This window comes from Pteropus vampyrus, unplaced genomic scaffold, assembly GCF_000151845.1.
Source record: "Pteropus vampyrus isolate Shadow unplaced genomic scaffold, Pvam_2.0 Scaffold83, whole genome shotgun sequence".
Lineage (NCBI taxonomy): Eukaryota > Metazoa > Chordata > Mammalia > Chiroptera > Pteropodidae > Pteropus > Pteropus vampyrus.
The window spans coordinates 6,910,343-6,931,639 of NW_011888864.1; the positions used below are offsets into that span (position 1 = coordinate 6,910,343).

At 38.6% G+C, this 21,297-nt stretch overlaps 1 protein-coding gene across 7 annotated transcripts in view; it reads left to right on the plus strand.

Moving 5' to 3' along the window:
* The window catches only part of DOCK9 (dedicator of cytokinesis 9), a 187,403-nt gene that overhangs the window by 91,643 nt on the left and 74,463 nt on the right, over positions 1–21,297 (plus strand). For 6 of the 7 annotated variants that reach the window (XM_023532423.1, XM_023532426.1, XM_023532425.1 and 3 more), the window contains exons 11-27: positions 15–155; positions 472–675; positions 1,069–1,191; positions 4,686–4,768; positions 5,339–5,461; positions 10,471–10,550; positions 10,631–10,818; positions 10,949–11,014; positions 12,167–12,259; positions 13,330–13,453; positions 13,805–13,926; positions 15,026–15,112; positions 15,469–15,558; positions 16,893–17,008; positions 17,275–17,344; positions 18,494–18,619; positions 19,198–19,269. In XM_023532423.1, the coding sequence (XP_023388191.1) occupies positions 15–155; positions 472–675; positions 1,069–1,191; positions 4,686–4,768; positions 5,339–5,461; positions 10,471–10,550; positions 10,631–10,818; positions 10,949–11,014; positions 12,167–12,259; positions 13,330–13,453; positions 13,805–13,926; positions 15,026–15,112; positions 15,469–15,558; positions 16,893–17,008; positions 17,275–17,344; positions 18,494–18,619; positions 19,198–19,269 (1,908 nt within the window). The remainder of the gene's footprint in view (positions 1–14; positions 156–471; positions 676–1,068; positions 1,192–4,685; positions 4,769–5,338; positions 5,462–10,470; positions 10,551–10,630; positions 10,819–10,948; positions 11,015–12,166; positions 12,260–13,329; positions 13,454–13,804; positions 13,927–15,025; positions 15,113–15,468; positions 15,559–16,892; positions 17,009–17,274; positions 17,345–18,493; positions 18,620–19,197; positions 19,270–21,297) is intronic. The other variant, XM_023532424.1, reaches the window with a different exon arrangement.

Genomic DNA, 21,297 nt, shown 5'->3' on the forward strand with positions numbered 1-21,297 from the left:
TTTTTTTTTTAAAGAAGCTTGACTTCTCATCAGCTGAGCCAGAAGTGAAGCCATTTGAAGAGAAGTTTGGAAAAAGAATTCTTGTAAAGTGCAATGATTTATCTTTCAATTTGCAATGCTGTATTGCCGAAAATGAAGAAGGACCTACTACAAATGTAATTTTCCTTAAAGATTTTTTTAAAAAATATTTGAAGGTTTCAGATGTGCCCGTTGTAGTGAAATCTGGACATGAAATCCCAGCTTCCAGTATCAAGGAAATACAATGTTTAAATCAGGATGTGGAGGGTTGTTTAGCCTACGGGGACAGGACGTTGGTGACAAAGGATAGGGATCAAGTCTATTTCTCTTTAGAAGTAGTTTACATCAACAATCATAAATAGTGCTAGTAATTTCTTCTTTGATAACAGCATTCTTCTTTTCCCCCGAGAGTTTGAGCCACAGTGATGGTCTGGATTGTTTTGTTTTGTTTAGGTAGAGCCTTTCTTTGTTACCCTGTCCCTGTTTGACATAAAGTACAACCGAAAGATTTCTGCTGATTTCCATGTGGACTTGAACCATTTCTCAGTGAGGCAGATGCTGGCCACCACATCCCTGGCTCTGATGAATGGCAGCAGGCAGAGCTCGCCTGCCCTTCAAGACATCCTTCATGAGGCTGCCATGCAGTATCCAAAGCAGGTGGGGAGCATGAGCCCAGTCGTCACACTACTAAGATTTACCTTGCACGTGCTATGTGAATACACAGAGACTTTGTAATGCACAATTGGGGTGAGACTTCTGATTATATTGACAGCATAGCTAATTAGACAGTAAAAGCAAGCTGAGAGAGAAGCGCTTTTTGATTTCTCATTTCTTCTTTCTAAACTTTCTGCCAGTTGCCTCCCCACCACCCCAAATAGCCTATTTGTGCGGATGGTGAATTATTGATCAGTTAACCAGTTTGGCACTGAGTGCTTCTTAATGGCTATACTGTTTCACTAGTCTTTGCTGCATTAGAACCTTTAATATTCATAGGATTTGTTTAATGCGGTTGTGAATTGTACTCACTGAAGAAAATTGTTTGTCCCCTAGGGAATATTTTCAGTCACGTGTCCTCATCCAGATATATTTCTTGTGGCTAGAATTGAAAAAGTCCTTCAGGGGAGCATCACCCATGGTGCAGAGCCGTACATGAAAAGTTCAGATTCTTCTAAGGTATGAATGACTTTTATGCTTGGTGATGATGAGTAGCAATTGAGGAAAAAAGCGTTCTCTGTTGAAATAGAAACGCTTAAAGAAATCAAAGTTAAACCATATTTATATTTCAAAAGATACAGACTACAGAGATTTACTCTTATACTTGATCCGTGTGTCTGGTTTTCAGTGAAAAAGGAGTCCTATGTGTAAATAAAATGCTTCATTTGGCTAGACTATCTTGATATCATGAAATAACCTGCAAAGGAATTACTATTAAAGCTTAGTAGTAAGCTTTCTGTCATTATGAAGTGCATATGTTATATTCAAATAGAGTTCATTCCACTTGATGTGTCTCTAAGGCTCTGAAATTATTTTGGGATCCATTTATACTTAACTATGAGACAGTAAACCAGATAGACTAGGAGATGATCTGGCTCAGACGGTATGTCCAGTAGTGCTGATGGTTCCGGTCTATTCATGATTTGTCAGTTGGGGTAGGTTTTGGTGGCAGAAGTGGAGCGACCTTACGTAGAAGACAGAAGGAAACATTACGTATATTTGGTATATGTGCAAAGTAGCATTCATTACCTGGAGAGTGTGTAGGTGTGGATGTACCATAGAATTATTAAATATTAGAAGTAATCTGGTCGAAGACTTCCTTTCACACTTTAGAAAACTGAGGTTACAAAGGTATAGTTACCTGCTCAGGGTCCCACAGCTAGAATGACCAAAGGTCACTTGACTTTCACTTTCTAGCACATAAAGCTACCTGGTTAGACTAAGTTATTGAGTGCTGTCCTTGCCAATTTATAGTATTTTTAGTTAAAAAAAAATTTTTTTTGTAAGTCGTCATTCGAGAGAGGGCCCTGATATATTGACCAAGGACTGGTCAGCAGTAGGAAGGGACACCCCAGAGGCTCTAATGGAGGTTTAATGAGCTGATTCAAAGCTTTAACTCTTTTTCTCCATGGCCACCCATACATCACAGGTGTGTACACCAAGACCGAGGATAGTCCTTAAAGGACAGGTTGTAGGAGTCAGACACCTTGGTGCTGAGCACCTAATCAGCCTAGATACTTTGAACAAATCATGTCACCAATCTGGGCCCTGGGTTTCCCATCTGTAGCTGAAAGATGATGTTACTACCTTCCCCTACCTTCCTCTCAGGAAGCACTAGGACCAAATAGATAATGTACAAGACAGTGCTAATATGGACACTGCAAATCATTGACCCATATCAGACATCGTTATCAGTTATTACAGCCCCAGTCAAGGAAAAGCCCATTTGCCCAGGCACATTGCTTCAGACAATATGCCTTTCTGGCTGATAAAAGCTAAGTAAAGTTTAGTTTCTGGAGAGAAGCTACTTTATTTTTCAAAATCAAGTCTGTAAAACCTTGGATAAGAAGCTCTTAGCTCTTTGATGTTTTGGTTAATAATCGATGAAGGCCCAAGATAGGTCTATCCCCTTAAACGAGTATGCATCACATTTCCAAAGCCCATACACATCAACTTCGCTATTTCTGCCTGCCACATGGACAGTTTCAAATGTGGCAGGCCATGTTGGTGCAAAAATCGCCTATCACTGTGAGCTAGACATTATACTCCACACTCGTGCCCATTGGGCATCTGCTGATGTCTGCTCTTCGTCACTTATGGGATGTAAAGCTCAGCTATGTGCATGTTATTCCATTTGCAGAGATTTAGACTCAACCAGCTCACATCAGAATAGAAGGTTTGACAGAGATATTACAGAAGGATGATTATTTTCTATATATCAAAATTACCTCATGTTTTCTAAGATGGTCTAGAACATCATTTGGAGTAAATTTTTGTTTTGGAGGAAATTTTTATGAAAAGTGTAATTAGGTGTTCACCATGAATAGACTTTTTTAAAAAGAAAGAAAAATTAAAAAAAAAAAAACCTAAAGGGCAAAAATGAGTTTTCCACTCTGACTTTCACATACATTATGTTCCGTTTACACCCTTGGGAAGTCTGAGAGCTCAGTCCTCATTCACTGCAAGGAAGAGTGAAACTTATTTGAAGACTTGTGTTTTAGCTTTAAGTTTTATGTAAATACTACATTTTACTCCAAAATATCATGAGTGTTGTTAGACCCTAAAAATAATAGTTTCTACCAAAATTGCGACTCCAGAAAGGTAATCCCTATTCCCCTGTGACTGCAAACCCCCGCGTGCCCACTGGAACATACTCCACCTGAAGAAAAAAGGGAGGGGCTAGATGAGCTCCTGACATCTATTCAATCAAGATGTGTTTTCCAGTTCACTCACAAAGGCAGCAATTCCCTCAGTGTGATGATGGTAGAATCATCATGTTTTGTAACTGGAAGGGGTAATGAAAAATGTAAACCATGCCTTTGTTTCCAAGGTATGGAAAGTGGAAAGTAGAGCCCAGAGAGGTGCAATGACCTCTAGATTCACACAGCTGGGTTCAATTTGACTTAGAGACAGATGGCTCTATCGTTCTACTTCTGGGTCTTCTAGATAAGCACTCTCAAACCTGGTACCCACAGCTCACTGGAGGTCTTCTAGATGGAGATTCTGACCCGGAAGTTGTGGGTAGGGCCTGAGACTCTGCATTCTAGGTGATGCTGATGCTGTAGCTCTGCAGAGTACAGTCTGATTCACAGGCACTAGATCACTTTTCCCCAAATTGGTTCAACTTTGATGTACTTAAGTAATGTAAAAGACCCTTCAAAACCTCACTCTGACTCTGAATCACTCAAAGTTTGCAATGGTAATAATGCAGTATCCCAAAACAAGCAAATTTGGAAAAATTGTCATCTACTTTAGCAATAGGGGTATAGTTGATTAATAGACCGTGCATACATCTTAGGCCAAAAGCAAATCCGCTTCACTGTGTACTATCAGTCAGCCCACAGCAAGCCAAAATTGATCATTAGGAAGTGAAAATAACAGTAATTTATGCTTACAAAGCAAGACTATAGCAATTGAAAACCCTTGCCTAACTTAAGTCAACACCTATGATGTCTTAAAAATGATTATTTCTCCTCTAACTGTGGAACTCCAGTGCACATAAGGAGCTGTGAAATCTTAGTATTTTCATTAGTCTTCTCACTTAAATTCTAGTAATGGAAAATACTTTGGTATGAATACCAAGTATTAGTAATTACTGATAATTCAGTAGACTTCTGATAAGTAGCCCTTAGTCATAAGAAACTATGAAAGCCTATGCTATGGCATGTTTGTTGCCTGTGAAAGCGACATTTTACATAAGAAAAGATATGATATTTTGAGAATAGTCTTCATTGTCTATTCATTGAAAATCACTGCTAGAGAATGCATTAAACAATATACTCTGCACTGGGTATAAATCCAGCTATATTCATTACAGCAAGATGTGTTTTTCCATGCATCTGGTACTACAGTAAGAGCTTATTTAATAAACATGTGATGACGGCTCTTTAGATAATAATTCTCCTGTCAGTGAGATGCAACATCTCTTCCACATTTATTCCGATGTCTTCAAGGTTGCTCAGAAGGTGCTGAAGAATGCCAAGCAGGCATGCCAAAGACTAGGACAGTACAGGATGCCATTCGCTTGGGCAGCAAGGTAAGGGGAACATTGTTTATGCCTTTGATATAGATATGTGGAGATAGACAGATTTATAGATCTACTGACCTGTTTATTGCCCAGAGACAAAGAGGATTTAAATGTGTAAAATTGAAAAATAAATAATCCCCATATTGGAATAATCATGTAATTGAGTCACAGAAAGGAAAGATACTGGTTGGAAGGTAGCTATGTAGAACCGGCAGGATGAATAGGAGTGTTTATTGCAGGAGTGGCATTCCAGGTTTCAGCCACATGTCAGCAGCTAGGAGTAGGGTGGCAGCCCAGTGAGGCCTACAGATCCTCTTTATTTGTGATCTCTACTTCTTATGTATTTGACTGTGTATGTTATTTCCTAAGCACAAGCCATTTGCTGGAAATGTTTTCTACGTAAATTGGGTTAGTTGTGTTCATCCTCGTAAATATCTTCCATGTTTTTGGATAATGAGATTTCTATTGGCTACAGCCAATGGAATAATAATTAGTCTTCACATAGAAACCAGAATTAAGTTGTGGATTTATTTTGGTCTTTTGGAAACTCAGTTTAGAAATGTCCTTTGGCTATTTCAGGACGTTGTTTAAGGATACATCTGGAAGCCTTGACAAAAATGCCAGGTTCTCTGCTCTCTACAAGCAAGACAGCAATAAGCTCTCCAATGACGACATGCTCAAGTTACTTGCAGACTTTCGGAAGTGAGTCTAAGGCCTTACTTATTTCCACACCAGAAAAATAGAAGTTGTTTGGTGGGGCAGGAGGAAGCAGGAGCAGCCTATAAATTGCTCCACTCACGTATCATGGGGCATATTGGATGAATGGTAATTTTACCTCAAGTCCTTGGGATTTAACATTGGAAGAGTATCCTGGTTAATTTGAATTCTGTAAAGGGTGTTTTTGATGGTCACGTGAAGATTGAGTTGGGGGTAAAGATGAGCCTGCGGGGAAGGAGACAATTAAGGAACTTTTGGCAAGAGATGGGAAGGGACTCAGCAAAGCTACTTCAAGTGGGAATAGGAAGAAGGGGAATAGTTTAAGTCACATCAGAGAGGCCTGGTTACTAGGTCTCGGTTTCCTGATTGGGTGTTAGGGTGGTGGTCTCAGATAAATAACTCCCGGGTTGCTGATGTGTGCAGTAAAGTGACTCGTGGAACTATTAACTAGATGGGTGATTGGGGGGAAAGGATAATAACATATAGCACTTATTGTTTATAAGCATTGTTCTAAATGTTTTCCTTATGTTAATGAGTTTATTAGTTTCTGAGAGCTGCTATAACAAAGCACCACAAACTTGGTGGCTTAAAACAACAGAAATTTATTTTCTCACAATTCTGGAGGCTAGAAGCCCAAAATCAAGGTGTTGGCAGGGCCCCTTTCCCTCTGAGACTCTAGGAGAAGATCCTTCCAGCCTCTTCCAGCTTCTGGTAGCCCCAGGTCTTCCGTGACTTGTGGCAGCATCACTCCAGTCTCTGCCTCTGTCTTCATATGGCTGTCTTCCTGTGTGGCTCTGTCCAGACTTCCTTCTTATAAGAACATGCCATATTGGATTAGGGCCAACCCTAGTGACCTCATCTTCACTTGATTACATCTGCAAAGATCCTACTTCCAAATAAGGTCACATTCATAGGTACCTGGGGTTAGAACTTCAACTTACCCTTTGGGGACACAATTCAACCCTTAGCAATGTGGTGAAGAGAGGTTAAGCAATGGCGGAAGTCAGTCTGACTGAGAATCTGCCTTTATCCACTCCATTATAAGGAGTTCATTTTCGAACTTATAAATAACTGATTTCCTTAGCTGGGGATGTGGGTTTTATCCTCCGGGAGAATTCTGGGAATGAGAAAGAACTGAAGGTATTAAAAGATATTGAAATGAAAAGAATGGCCAAGAGCCAGCTGTTACTATTCTGTACTATAGGAACCTTCCAGTCTTTTTTTATCTCAAAAAAATGTAAATCAAAGTAACAATATCAGTTTGCCTAGGACTCAAGAATGGCTGTTTAGCTTTCTTTAACTATCATTTTCACCATTATTCTGATTTTCAGAATTCTAAATAGAGCCACAATTAACATCTCTTAAAAACTCTTACTTATAATGAATAATATGTTATCATTCATAATGTGTTGTCATATAACAATTATTATAGTGTTTTTATTTGAGTTGTAGGAAACTTTTAGTCTTGCCTGCAGAATAAAAAATTGTTTTCTTTGAAAACTCCAGTCACCTATAGTTAAATAGATTACAATTTTCCCTCACCAGTGTACAGTGCAAGTCTCAATAATCCTGGTGTACGTCTGTCTGTATGTACTCACTCGGGAAGGCGAACACACTATTGTTAAGGAAGAGAGTTTATCTCTATGACCTCATTTTTGAAAATATTATATATATATATATATTTTTTTTTTTTTAATGTAAATGAAGAAATGGATAGGCAAATAGCTAAGGAGATGGAAAGATAGATAGACGTAAAAATAGACCTATAGTCTATATACCAGAATGTTAGTCACAGTTATCTCTAAGGAATGACTTTTTCACTTCCCACTTTATAGCTTTCCATGATTTACATGGACATATTTTTAAAACTAACGTTTACTTTTATATTTCAACAAAACAAACAAGGAAGTATTTTTGTACATGATGGAGGTTGAAAGCCTGTCTCAGAAGTTACTTCCTAGCTGATTAGCTTGAAGATTCCCCTGCAGTGGCAGCTCTTCGTGGGGGAGGCCCAGGCTCTTGGATCTGGCTTCCTCAGCAGAGACTGAAGGATGGGCCTTGACAGGGTCTTTAATCAACAAGCAAGCCTGAGGCCAGGCAGCAAAGAGCACAGACCTTCACTGGTTCAGAGCATAGTGCTCTGAACACATGCATACCAGGCCTTCATGTGTGTGCTCCCAAACACATGCATACCAGGCCTTCATGTGTGTGCTCCATGTGTGTGTCCTTCATGTGTGTGGGAAAGATTTCGTGGTAAGAGTTTGCTCCAGATGGCCAGAAACTCAAAAATAGGGATCCAGCCTTGTCAGCATCAGAAGGCACAGCCACGCAAGGGGAGCCACCATCTGCTAAATAAGAATCCAGAGAAATGCAGGTGTCCACTGCCTGTGTTCTTCCCAGCAGAGTTAGGGAAGCAGAGGATTCCTCTTTCTTTCTCTCTTTCTTTTTTTCAAACACTAATGTTGCTCTTTTTTTTTTTTTCCCTATTTTTTTGTAGAGAATAATCTCATGTCAGTGGCTTGGGTACCAGCTTGGATCTAAAACTATTGTTTCAGCTCCCATGATTGTCTTAAAATGTCATTTAATAATGGATGAGAAAAATTTTCTCAAGCTGTCTCCAGTCTTTATAAAATAGCTGCCAGAGCTCATGAGCCACATCCCCCTTTCCTTTGCAATAATTACCAGGGGATACGGGCCAAGATTTAGTAAGAAAACAATTCTGTCAGATAGATGATATTGCTGACATACAGGCTCCAAGAAGTATTTAGACTTGGTATTTTACATTTATTTTATTTGCTCATGGTGATATCTTTTCTCACTTCTGCAAGAAATCTGAAGGCATAAAAGCAAAGCATAGAAATAGGATCTTTTCTTTAAAATGTTCATCTTTTTTAATGCTACTATATTGGGTAATTTAGGTAAGATCACTATTAGGGTTTTTTGCATTAGGCTTATATCTATATATGTGTGTGTTTATTTGTAGCTTTATGTTCTTTGACACTGAGTTTGACATTCTTACCTTTATTTCCTTCTAGTTACAGTGCACTCAAGTAGTTGGGGCTACTTGCCTTTCTCTAAACCTACTGTATACTTTCACCCCATCACACTTTGCCCTCTGCCTGAATTGTGTCTCCTTCATGCCCACATCAAGCAGCACACTTGTGACAAACACATATAGCATACACATTCCCCTTCTGCTTTTTCTCTTGGAGAGAACCTTACTCATTTTTCAAAGCCCAAAATATAACTCACGTTTATGTTGGGAGACCTGGGCCAGGTCACTAGTCTTTTCTGCTTGAGTCTCCTCTTCTTTTTAAGGAGCATCATAACAGCCCTGCCTCCTAGAACTGTGGTGGGAATAAATGAAAATACATGACAGGGTGATTTCTCTCACTATGAATACTAGTCTCATCCCCTCTTCCGTCTCAATACCCTAGACTTCTACTAGTAGAGGTTTATACAAACCCTATGGAAATAGTTGTCATATGTCTCAAGTACTTGACAGTATCTACCAGATTTTTGGCTTCTCAAGGACAGGAATCATATCTTGTTTATATTCTCTCTGTGGTTTCTAATGTGGTGCATGTTGTATCTCATCGTGAGCACTTGATAAATGCTGATTGAAATTTCTTTTAAACATAAATTCAGTGATTTTGTTTAAATAAAAGCAAAAGCATCTCAAATTTCTTTCAACCACATAAATTTTTTTTTAAGTGACAGCAATACTTTTAGGGAATATTTCCTTTTACAAAATGCAATTAGAAGATTAGACTTACTACCAACAACAGACCCAAACATATCTACAGTGCCAGTTAATCACATTAATGGGTCAATACAGGAAGTAGAGAGTTTTGATCAACTAGAAATGGCTCAAATACAACAAGGTAAAATTTCATCAAGAGAAAAATTAAGTCCTATTCTGAGTTCTAAAAATGTAATTATATAAATATGGAATGGAGAGATAAAACATGATAGTAAAACATATGGGAAAGATTTAGGGATTTTAGGTGATCGTAAATTTCACGTATGCCACTAGCTGTGGCTACCTAAAAGCAATAGCATTTTGGCTGCATCGGTAGAAGGGTGTATTGTTCAAAACCAGACAGCTATCCTGCCTGGTCGAACCACTGGACCTGATCTATGCAGTTCTGGGTGCCATGATGTAAATGGGACGTTTTTCTAGGTGAGAAATGGAATTGGAGGAACGTGCAAAAGGGCTGAGAATGGAGGACTTCAGAAAGATGTGGTAGCTGTTTATAGATGATTGAAAGGTGTTCCATAGAGAAACATAACGAGGCCTGTGATGAGTGGAAGTTCCAGAAAGGAAGAGCAATCTGGGTGTCAAAACAACTATGTGGAAAGTTTCCTCGTCACTAGAAAGTGTTGAAGCAGTAACAGGGCTTGTCAGGAACATCACAGAAGAGATTCATGTATTGGAATGCGTCAGACAAAATATGAACACCAAACATTTCATTGAGTACATCCTTTATATTCAGCATTTTGCTGGATACTGGAGCCGAAAATGACTTCTAGTTCTGAATTTTCGTGATTCTAAATGAACCCAGAATGTATGGTAAGGGCGAGACGGTTCAGGAAAACTTTAACCTTTTGCTGATGTTCTTATCTAGTCTTATCTAGTGCTGTCATGGTAGCCACTTAGCCACATGTGACTGTTTAGTACTTGAAATGCAGCAAGTCCAGACTGAAGGGAGCTGTAAGTGCAAAATACACATCTGGTTTTGAATAATTGGAATGAACCTTTTATACTGATTGCATACTGAAGTAATAATATTTCGGATTTATTGGATTAAATAAATGTTTTCTTAAAACTAATTTTACCTGTTTCTTTTTACTTTTTTTAATGTGGCTACTAGAAAGTTTAAAATCACTTTCAAGGTTTTTGTGTTATATTTCTCTGGGAAGAGCTGTTCTAGAATTTAGGTTTTAGAGCTAATTTAACTTATATATGTTTGACTTTTCTCTTTTATTTGTAGACCCGAGAAGATGGCTAAACTCCCCGTGATTTTGGGCAATCTAGACATTACAATTGATAATGTTTCCTCAGACTTTTCTAGTAAGTTGTAAGTTCTATACAATAAATAAACAAAATTTTGTTTGGTTTTTACTTCAAATTGCTTGTTTTTAATTTTTCAGATTATGTCAATTCATCATACATTCCCATGAAGCAATTCGAAACCTGTACTAAAACACCAATCACATTTGAGGTAGAGGAATTTGTGCCCTGCATACCAAGACACACTCAGCCTTACACCATCTACAACAATCACCTTTATGTTTATCCTAAGTACTTGAAATATGACAGTCAAAAGTCTTTTGCCAAGGTTAGTGTCAAGATGAGTTTTCATTTTTGATATCAAACTCTCAGGTTTCTTTCGGCTTCTCATGTTCTTTTATAAATATTTATATATCTTTGGCTTTTTTTTTTTCTTTTTTCTTTAAATATTGCTGCAGGCCAGAAATATTGCTATTTGTGTTGAATTCAAAGATTCAGATGAGGAAGACTCTCAGCCTCTGAAGGTTTGTTTGTCTTTTAGTATATATTCACATTTTCCCATTTAAAAATTCATTTGCATGATACTGCACATTTTAATGGACATAAACAAAAATATTATGCCATCACAATATATAACCACATATTCTGAGCCTTGGAGAATATGGAATAATTGAGTTCTTGCTTCTAATTGACAACTGCTGTTTTATTATACTGCTTAGAGATGAAGATTTCATATGCATATTCAATCCAGCAAACACATCGTGTACCCACTATGAGCCAAGCATTGTGTGGATGCTAAGAATTATATTTAGTAACCTTGATAATAGAAATAATAATAAGAGGTTGACATTTATTAAATGTTTATTATTAGTATAGTAATAGTAGATTATTGTTGATGTTTATCGAGTGCTTATTCTACAGGTTCTCTGCTTAGAGCCTCATAGTTATTAACCTCCTTTAATTCTCATAACAGTCTTTTGAGTTAGGAACTATTATTATCCACATTTTTTTAGATGAGACTAATGCACAAAATTTAAGTAAACTGCTTAGGGTCTTACATTAGTGGAACCAGTGTTCAGGCCCAAGCAGTCTGGCTCCAGAGCCCAAATTCTTTACTGTAACTATGTGAAAATGACTTTCCAAGAAGCGAAGGAGACAGATGTAAAGAATATAATGTAGTTTTTGCCCTTAAGAAGTTCACAATTTAGCGAGAAAGATAGTCATTAAAAAATATTTTCTGGCTCACAGAAGGTACTGAAATGGTTTTTGGGGGGCAAAACTGAATAATTAGTATAGACAAATCTTGAAGGGACACAGAGAAAGGAGTTAATTATTTCTTGAAAGATGCATGAGAGCTTGCTTGGTGCACATAGAAGGGAAAATCGTTAGGATGGAGGGATTGCATAAACAGAGACACAGAGATGTGAAAGGCAACAGTGAGCCAGGCCTTGCCCAGAGCTACAACATGGGGTGCGGGGAGGGCTGGGAAGTGAGCTAGAGGGTGGGTCGGGCCCAGGAGTAAGGGGACTTGTGGGTCTGGAGTCTCACAGGTGGAAGAACTTCATTAGAGATGGTTAAGTTTATGCTGTAGGAATGTTCTTTACAAAAGATCTGAGTTAAATTTCTTACTCTATTAATCGAATGCTGGTGTTGCCCTTTGCTGACTCTTACTCTAGTGCATTTATGGCAGACCTGGTGGGCCTGTGTTCACAAGAAGCGCCTTTGCTGCAGTTTTACACCATCACCAAAACCCAGAATTTTATGATGAGGTAAGTAAGGTTTCCAAGGAAAAACCCAGTGTAACCAGTTTAAGGAAAACTCCCAAGTTCCTTGCTCAAGAAAGCAAAATTTAAGAGAAGCTGCATATTATACTGAAATCACAGTGATATAATTAAACGAAGTATTTATTTAACATAATTTTTTTCTAATTATAAAAGTACATATTGTCAAAAATAAAAACTTGGAAAATGTAGATAATATAGGAAAAAAGTCAAAATCCTGCCTCTATCACTACTATAATTAATATTCTGACATATTCAAATTCATACTTAAGTAGAGTTAATGTTTATTGAATCTGAGACTCTTCCTTTATCTTTATTGGGTTTCCTTATGTAAAATTATAATGTAGTTTATTACAACTACTATATGAATTTGTTTTAAATGATCTACCCTGGTTTTTCATCATGCCTTGGCTGTGTTAATGTAGTGGTTTCTTTCATGTGTTTTCCCATTCCTTCTAGAGTAGAAATATCAACTCTCCTATTTTTGGTCAGTGAATGTCTTAGTCTGTTGATGCTGCTATAACAAAATACCACAGACTATGTGGCTTACACACAGTACACAGCAGATATTTATTACTTATAGTTCTAGAGGCTGGAAGTCTGAGATCAGAGTGCCAGCATAATCAGCCAATGGCCATCTCTGAGGTCGCAGATTCTCAGCTGTATCCTTAAATGATGGGAAGAGCTAGGGAACTAGCTCTATAGCATCTCTTTTATAAGAGCATCTCTTTTACAAGGGCTCCACTTTCATGACCTAATCACCTCTAAAGGCTCCTATTAATACTGTCACATTTGCAGGTTAGAATTTCAACAAGTGAACTGGGAGGAAGGAGTGGAAGTGGGAGACACATTCAGACCATAACAACCTAACAATATATTAAGGATCCATTTCTTCCTTAGCACAATTTACAGTCTCACATTTCTTTGACTGCAAATGTTACTATCAGTTTGGAGACCAAATGCACATTTATGCATTGGGTGAAATGCTGTGTGGCTTCTTTCACCAAGAAATGTTGTTTTTTAATAATAGGAAAATTATTCTTTTGTCTTCCTTGCAGATTAAAATAGAATTGCCCACCCAGCTACATGAAAAGCACCACTTGTTGTTCACATTCTTCCATGTCAGCTGTGATAATTCAAGTAAAGGGAGCACAAAGAAGAAAGATATTGTTGAAACACAAGGTTTGAAATTTCATCATTCCTTTGTTTGTTTATAACTTACACATTAGGTTCATAAATTTTATTTAAATTCTGAATTTGCATCCTTTTGCAAAGGATTTTTACATGAAGTTTGTGAAGGTAGCATGCCTGGCTTGGATATGTAAAGTTTTATAAAAGATAGTTTTAGAATTCTAATTCCAAAGCAGTCAGAGTACCTTGTAGGCATTGTTGTGTAGAGACTATATTTAGGGCCTTTTTGGTTTCTTACCCTCATTGATATTGACAGTTCTTAAAAAATCAAGCAATTTAGTAGCATTGGCCTTCTGTTATACGTTTTCATACAGTGAATTTTTCTGTTCTTTGTTTCAACAGTTGGATATTCCTGGCTTCCTCTCCTGAAAGATGGAAGGGTGGTGACTAACGAGCAACACATTCCTGTCTCAGCCAATCTCCCATCTGGCTACCTTGGCTACCAGGAGCTCGGGATGGGCAGGGTATAGAACTTTAAGATTGGTTTATCCCAATTCCTTCAGAAACATTAAAGATCAACCAATACAACAAAAACACACAAAAAAAGCACTCTGTATATTTACCAATCCCAACATTTTGGTTTTAGTTATTCATTTTCGGATAAACTTAGGCCATTGAAAGGCAGCGTTATTAACAGTATCACAATCTAGAATGATAGTTTGAGCATTTTAGTATACACCCAGAAGTAGCAGTGCCTCATCAGGAAATGAGGACTTGAAGATACTGGATGAGGTAGAAATTCCCCACAAACTAGCCATACTCAAATAAAGATGCATTTTTAAGGTCATACAAATGATTAGGCATTGTCTTTCAGCTTTATGTAAGTCTAGTATGTAAATCTCTCACCCACGTGGTAGCCCATTGTGATACCTTTCTGATTTGTTGAAGCCTGAATTGTCTCAGATTTCAATTGGTTTGTTACTTTTACATTCTTTTTAACCATCTTAGATTTTATAGACTTCAGTTTTATAACATGCTTACACAAGATCTGTTTCATTTCATTTCAAATGGCTTTTAATGTTTTTCTGCATTTAAATAGTGCCAAGTTTGGGGCCATGTTATGGACAAATAGTTAAAATATTCCAAAATAAGGGCAAATCATATAACAGTTATAATTCCTAGTTCGAGCATGAGAAAAATGGAGGTTTCAGAAAGTAAAATAAGCACAAACAGATGCTTGACCCTTTCCCTGTGCAGGAGTACTTACTGTCCTATTTGCTTTATCTGGTACCTTCTGCCATCTTTTTCAGAATCCTGAACTCAAATATAGTTAAGTCATTGGTGAAATAGAATTCTTTCTCTCTCTAGTGGACAGTAAGTCTTAACAGCTGTAACTAAACAAACAAACAAACAAAAACTTAGAAAATTCAGTAAGAAGAGCATTAAACTTGGGGGAAGAAAGTAGGTAAAAATTAGTGCTGGTTGTATTCCTGCTGTGAGCCAGGCATGACTGTCAAGTCACCAAAGCTGTCTGGGCCTTCAGCACCTCATCAATACCCTCATTCATGATGTGTTCGAAGATCAGTAATCTGTCGGAATGTATTTTCCTCCATATTTTTTCAGCATTGTGGTCCAGAAATTAAATGGGTAGATGGAAGCAAACCACTGCTAAAAGTTTCAACTCATCTGGTTTCCACGATATATACTCAGGTTAGTGTTTAAAATTAGCAGTGATTGCTCTGTGGATGACTGTGTATGATTTTTTGGCAAAACAGAATCATAATTGATATGTTATATGGATATATTTTTACTCTATATAGATCTTTTAAAGAATGAAAGTACATACAAGGTGCTCATATGTACTGAAATAAATGAATAGTACAAGTAACATTTCTCAAAAGTTTTCTTCTTTTGTCAGAGGATCTTCGAAATCTTTTCTTAAATTTATTTTTATCTCTGTGATGTTTTCATTTTTATAATCTAAAGCTACAAGAAGCAAATACTCCTATTTCCATAGCAGATATGCTAATTAGCTTTCATTTTCTTTTCTTCTTTCTTCCCCCCAGGATCAGCATTTACATAATTTTTTCCAGTACTGTCAGAAAACTGAATCTGGAGCCCAAGCCTTAGGGAATGAACTTGTAAAGTACCTTAAGGTATCAAATGGCTTTCTTAGTAACCCCTTTATAATGAGGTTGGAGTTGGCTGGGTTTTCTATTTCGTAATGAGTCTTGTTCTTACCCTTTGGAATCATTACAAGGATGCTCATAGCTAGATGCTCTCACATCAGTAGCTTCTATATAGTTTTAGATAATGGCAAGAAGGGGACTCAGAAATAGTTCTCCTCCTGCCTTAGTCCTAGTCCCACATATACTTTTCTCAGGCTGGTCCTAAAACACATTGTTCCCCGCATAGAAAACTACTCATTTACATAGGCTGTCTGTGTTGAGTGCTCACTGGGCAAAAAGCACAATAATAGGCACATAAGAAGCAGTGACTTTAGACCCACCATGCAGGAATTTCTAGTTCATTGTAGGAAATGACTCAAGCTCAGAGAATGCATGCTAGGTGGGTTAGAATAATAACAATGCACGCAGCCAACCCCAGCTTCGCGCAGGTGTTAGGGTGGTGACACAGTGAGAGCAAGGAGGGTTTGTTGAGGGGAGTTTCATCCAGAATATGATTTTAGGGGAACAGTTTTAAAAAGGAGAGTAGCAAAAAAGGCATTCTAGGCATGAGGACAAAAGATAAGAAATGTAAGAAATGGAGTAGAAGTTGGATTTAAGTAAGGAAAATGGAGGGGGGATTCTGAAATTACCGCTGTGCCTAGTCCCCCAGAGAGCCACGTGACTTGAAGAAAAGCCTTCGTATTAGTTTTCTATTGCAGCTGTAAGAAATTACCACAAAGTCGGTGGCTTAAAACAACACAAATTTATTATCTTACACTTCTGTAGGTCTGACAAGAGTCTCAGTGGGCTAAAATCAACGCGTTGTTAATAGGGCCGAGTTCCTTTTCTGTAAACTCTAGGTGAATCTGTTTTCTTGTTCTTTTCCAGCTTCTAAAGGCTGCCCTCATTCCTTGGCTTTTGGCCTCTCTCAAAGCTGACAAAGTTGCTTCTCTGACCATTCCTGCTTAGGCATGTCTCCCTTGACTCTCCTCTTTTGTCTTATTCTTCCACTTTCAAGGACCCTTGTGAGTCCATCGGGCACACCTGGGTAAATCCAGGGAGTCCTCCCTATCTTTTTTTTTTTAGAGTCCCCCATTCTTCAGGCTAGCTGGTTAGCAATCTTAATTCCCCTTTGCCACGTAACATATTTACAGGTTCTGAGAATTAGGCCATGGACATCTTTTTTCCTTATTCTGCCTGCCACTGCCTTCCCTTTGTTTTAGATGGGCTTCTTCCATCCTTATTTAAAACTGAGTGGAAATTGCTTAGGGTTGGTTTACTTTTGAAGGGATGACTCGAGCTTTTGTATTCCATGTCTGTAGAGCCTGCACGCAATGGAAGGCCACGTGATGATCGCCTTCTTGCCCACCATCCTAAACCAGCTATTCCGTGTCCTCACCAGAGCAACTCATGAGGAAGTCGCTGTCAATGTGACACGGTGAGAGCAGTGGAAATGTGAATACTCTTCTTCTTTTTCAGTCTGTCCAGACCTGGAGCACAGTCATACGTATCTGGGATGCTAGTATGTGTTAAACATTATATTTAAAAAATTTCTTTTGATCTCATAAGTAGGGACCCCATCTAATTCCTTGTTTTCTGTGGTGCCAATAGCATCATCATTGTTCTACTACTACTGTGATAATAATGTAATGTTTCCATTTTCACATTACTATTCATTGCTTTATTCATTCCTGTGGTGTGTAGGGTCATTATTCATGTGGTTGCCCAGTGCCATGAGGAAGGATTGGAGAGCCACTTGAGGTCATATGTGAAGGTATGTAAAATAAACCATCCCAATCATTTAAATCTGTGGCTCTCCAATTTTCCTTCTGAGAACTTATTTTTTAAAAATCTAGTTATTTGGGGATGTATTTTGAGATGAAACTTAATACTTCTGCTTTCTCTTCTGTACCATATAGCCAGTGCTTGCACCTGAAGAAGGGGAAGTCCAAAGAGGGGCAGCCATTCATTTATTTACTTAATTTCATTTTGTTAAACTGCATTTCTTCTTTTACTGAGTTTTGCACATAATGTGACCCAAATGATATGGAAATTTAAAGAAGAATTTTAAGTCACTCTTATCTAGGCCTCTGGTATAGCTTATTGCAGTGGTCCCCAACCTTTATGGCACCAGACACCGGTGCTCCTCTGAGAATCTAATGCCTGATGATCTGAGGTAGAGCTGAGGTGGTGATGCTAGTGCTGGGGAGCAGCTGCAAATACAGATGAAGCTTCGCTCGCTCGCCCACCGCTCACCTCATGCTGAGTGGTCTGGTTCCTAACAGGCCATGGACCAGTACCGGTCTGCTGCCTAGAGGTTGGGCACCCCTGGCTTATTGTCTTCATTTTTCTTTTTCTTATCTAAAATTTCCAGAAAAACTGCTTCTTCTAAGATAGGAAGGTTAGCTCTGGCCACCATCAAAGTGGATAACTATGTGTGACTGCAAGAGATGTTGTTGGGATCAATATGAACAAATTCTTCATTTACATACAATATTCAGTAAAGTAAACATAGTGTCAGTTACTGTTCTGAGAAGTTACGCACATCCTATTTAGTCTTCAACACCTCTATGAATTGTAGCTATGTGTTAGCTTAAAAAGTAAAGTTTGGGTTGTTCAGAGTATCAGTTACCCAGTGTCTTGTGACACATTTTGTGAAGTTCTTGGGAAGTGGAGCTATGGCCTGGAGAATCACTGACCTGAATCAGGCAATTCACATATTTTGATAGGTTCCCTGAAGACATCCTGGGCTCCCTCTTTCGGTCACATGACAACCATCCTTCCCACCTTCCATTTCCATACCTTCCTCTCCCACCCATGCAATCATACCTCGATCCCTAATCTCCATTCCTTGGAATTTCTCCAGCTTTCAGCTCATCTTGAAGAACCAATGCATTAAAGTATCTTTCTCTTTTCTTCAAAGTATGCTTATAAGGCTGAGCCATATATTGCTTCTGAATATAAGACAGTGCATGAGGAACTGACCAAATCCATGACCACAATTCTCAAACCTTCTGCCGATTTCCTCACCAGCAACAAACTACTTAAGGTATGTTGGGAGGGCCAGCATGAATGCAGTATTGAGGTTAATTAAAGAAAACTCAAATTCCTCAGCTTGATCAAGTTACCCTTTTTTGTGTGCTTTTAAAAACAATTACCACTTCCTAAAAAGGGATAACAGAGTTAGGTCTTTGCCACTTGTACTGTGCTCCTGTTAAAGCTGTAAAGTATTACTATACTCAAGAGTTTCATGGGCTCTTTAGTATTAATAAGTCACTATAATCAAATCATTGGAGGACTGTGAGAGATTATACAGGCATGTGTCAGCAGACGAGACTCAGCCAAGAGGAAAGACCGCACATCTAATCTAGCAGTGCCTCTTTCTGCGTTGTGCCATGCTGAGTGTATGCACCAAGTTTCCTAGTGGGATGGAGTTACTTATTGTCAAACATGTCAAAACAAGACAACATCTGCCATGCATCTCTGGTTCGATAATTTGTCAAAAGGTTCAGCCATGTTTTGGGGTCACACCTTTTTTATTTCAGTAACATGGCCAGCCTAAGAGAGTAAACATCTCACCTTCTAATTGGTTGTTTTTCTTACTGGGATCTTTTTATTTTCTTTCAGTATTCATGGTTTTTCTTTGATGTTTTGATAAAATCCATGGCTCAGCATTTGATAGAGAACTCCAAAGTTAAGGTATGTCACTTCATATCAAGGCTTTTGGGGCGGTTCTTAGGGGAAAGTGTCTTTCATTGTGTTTGCAACTAACATTTATTAACACTCCCTGTGTGCCAGTTACAGTACTATTTTAAGCTCTTTCTAGTAATTAAGCATTTTAGCTTTATAACAACCCTATGGGGGGAGTATTAGTCTTACCCCTCATTTTATAGATGAATAAACTTGGGCTTGAGCTACCTGCCCAAGGCCATGCTGCTAGTGAATGGAGAGAACAGGTTTTGAGCCAGCTTTTAAGAAGGATCTGGCTCCAGAGCCCACACTCCTCAAGCACTGTTATTAAATCCAAAGAAAAATGTGTCTTTTCCTTTGACTAGCTTAGAAGTCTTCAAATCTGTTGAAGTGGGGATAGTAGTTTCAGCAGTCATTTAAAATATAATTACCTGGTGTTTCTTAAGTGGCTTGAACATCATGGACATTTCTCAGAGATTTAGATGAGAATGTCTGATGATACTTCACTTCCTCTATAACCAATGAGTGGTTTCTGAGATAATTTAGTCAATCCCCAGCCTTCCTCTCCAAAGTGCCCGGACATGTGTACCTTTGTAATCTTTAGGTCCCTATGCTGTTCCTATACTCATCTCTGGACTGATGCTTGTCAAAGTGTGATTTGCTGCCCGCTATCAGAGGCTCAGCGTAGATAAGTTTTTATAAAATGTGAAGTAAACACAGGTAGCCAGGTTGCAAAATTCCTTCAGAAATGCACAGTCGTAAGGTTGCCATTATAATTCTTGCTGCATTGTAGCTATGCAGAAACGGAGGCTTGAGGAGTTTGGGTGAGAGATAGAGACACTTGTGCAGGAAGCAGCAGTCGTGGTGCCTGGCATTCTCTCTCAGTGACTAGGAAGGAGAGAGGAGTCACAGCGGTGAGGGTCAGGATTTCAGCCCCATGGACAAGAGATCTGGACTCTAGGAGGAAGCCTTGGGAAAGGCTGCTGGATGTCGTCAGGCAGAAGGACGGTGGTTTAGACCTAAGGCTGTACTTTTCTTTAGTAGAGCAGGCACTGGTGCCTAACCAGGTGGTTTCTTTCTTTCTTTCTTTTTTTCCTTTTAAATCCAGTTTTAATGCACAGGGAGATGCCAGATGGAGATGGGCCCTGCCTTCTACAGAGTAACACACCATCTAAATCATGCCAGAACAGCCTGCCAAGGAGAAAATCTAGCAGATTGTTTACTTGGCAGTGTGCAGCTAAATGTACATGCATACATAGACGCACGCGCGCACACACACACACATGCACAGGTCATTTGGATGTATTTCCTTTCTTTTAAAAATGTTGTCATATGCAGGATAGGCTTTAGGCCTGTATTAGTTTTAGAGCACTGCCATAACAACTACCACAGCCTGGGTGGCTTAAACAATAGAAATTTATTTTCTGATGATTCTGGAGGGTGGAAGTCCAAGATCACAGTGTCTGTTCTGTTGGTTTCTCCTGAGGCCTCTCTCCTTGGCTCGTAGATGGCGGTCTTCTCCCTGTGTCTTTATACTGTCTCCTTTCTGTTCTTGTCTGTGTCCTAATGTTCTCTTTCCTCAGAAGGATAGTAGCCCTGTTGGATTAAGGCCCACTTTAATGACCTCGTTTTAACTTAAGTTAAATTTAACGTAAAATTAATACAGTCTTTAAATTATCTCTTTAAAAACTCTGTCTCCAAATACAGTCATATTTGAGGTACTTTGGGTTAAGACATTAACATGAATTTTGAGGGGATACAATTCAATCCATAGCAAGGCCTCACTGGATTTTTTAATATTTTTGACTCTAAATAAATTTAATCACTTCAGAGAGATTAATGACTTGTTTATACTTAAAAATATAACCGATTTATTCAGAAAGTATTCCTTGAACACTTATTATATGCAGTCTCAAGGGTTACAAAAGTAAATGGGGTGTGGTTTGTGCCCTCATGGAATTTAGGTGGGAAATTGTACAGTTAGACCGTGGCAGTGATGGTCACGGAGGTAATGAACACTTCGGAAACACTCACAAG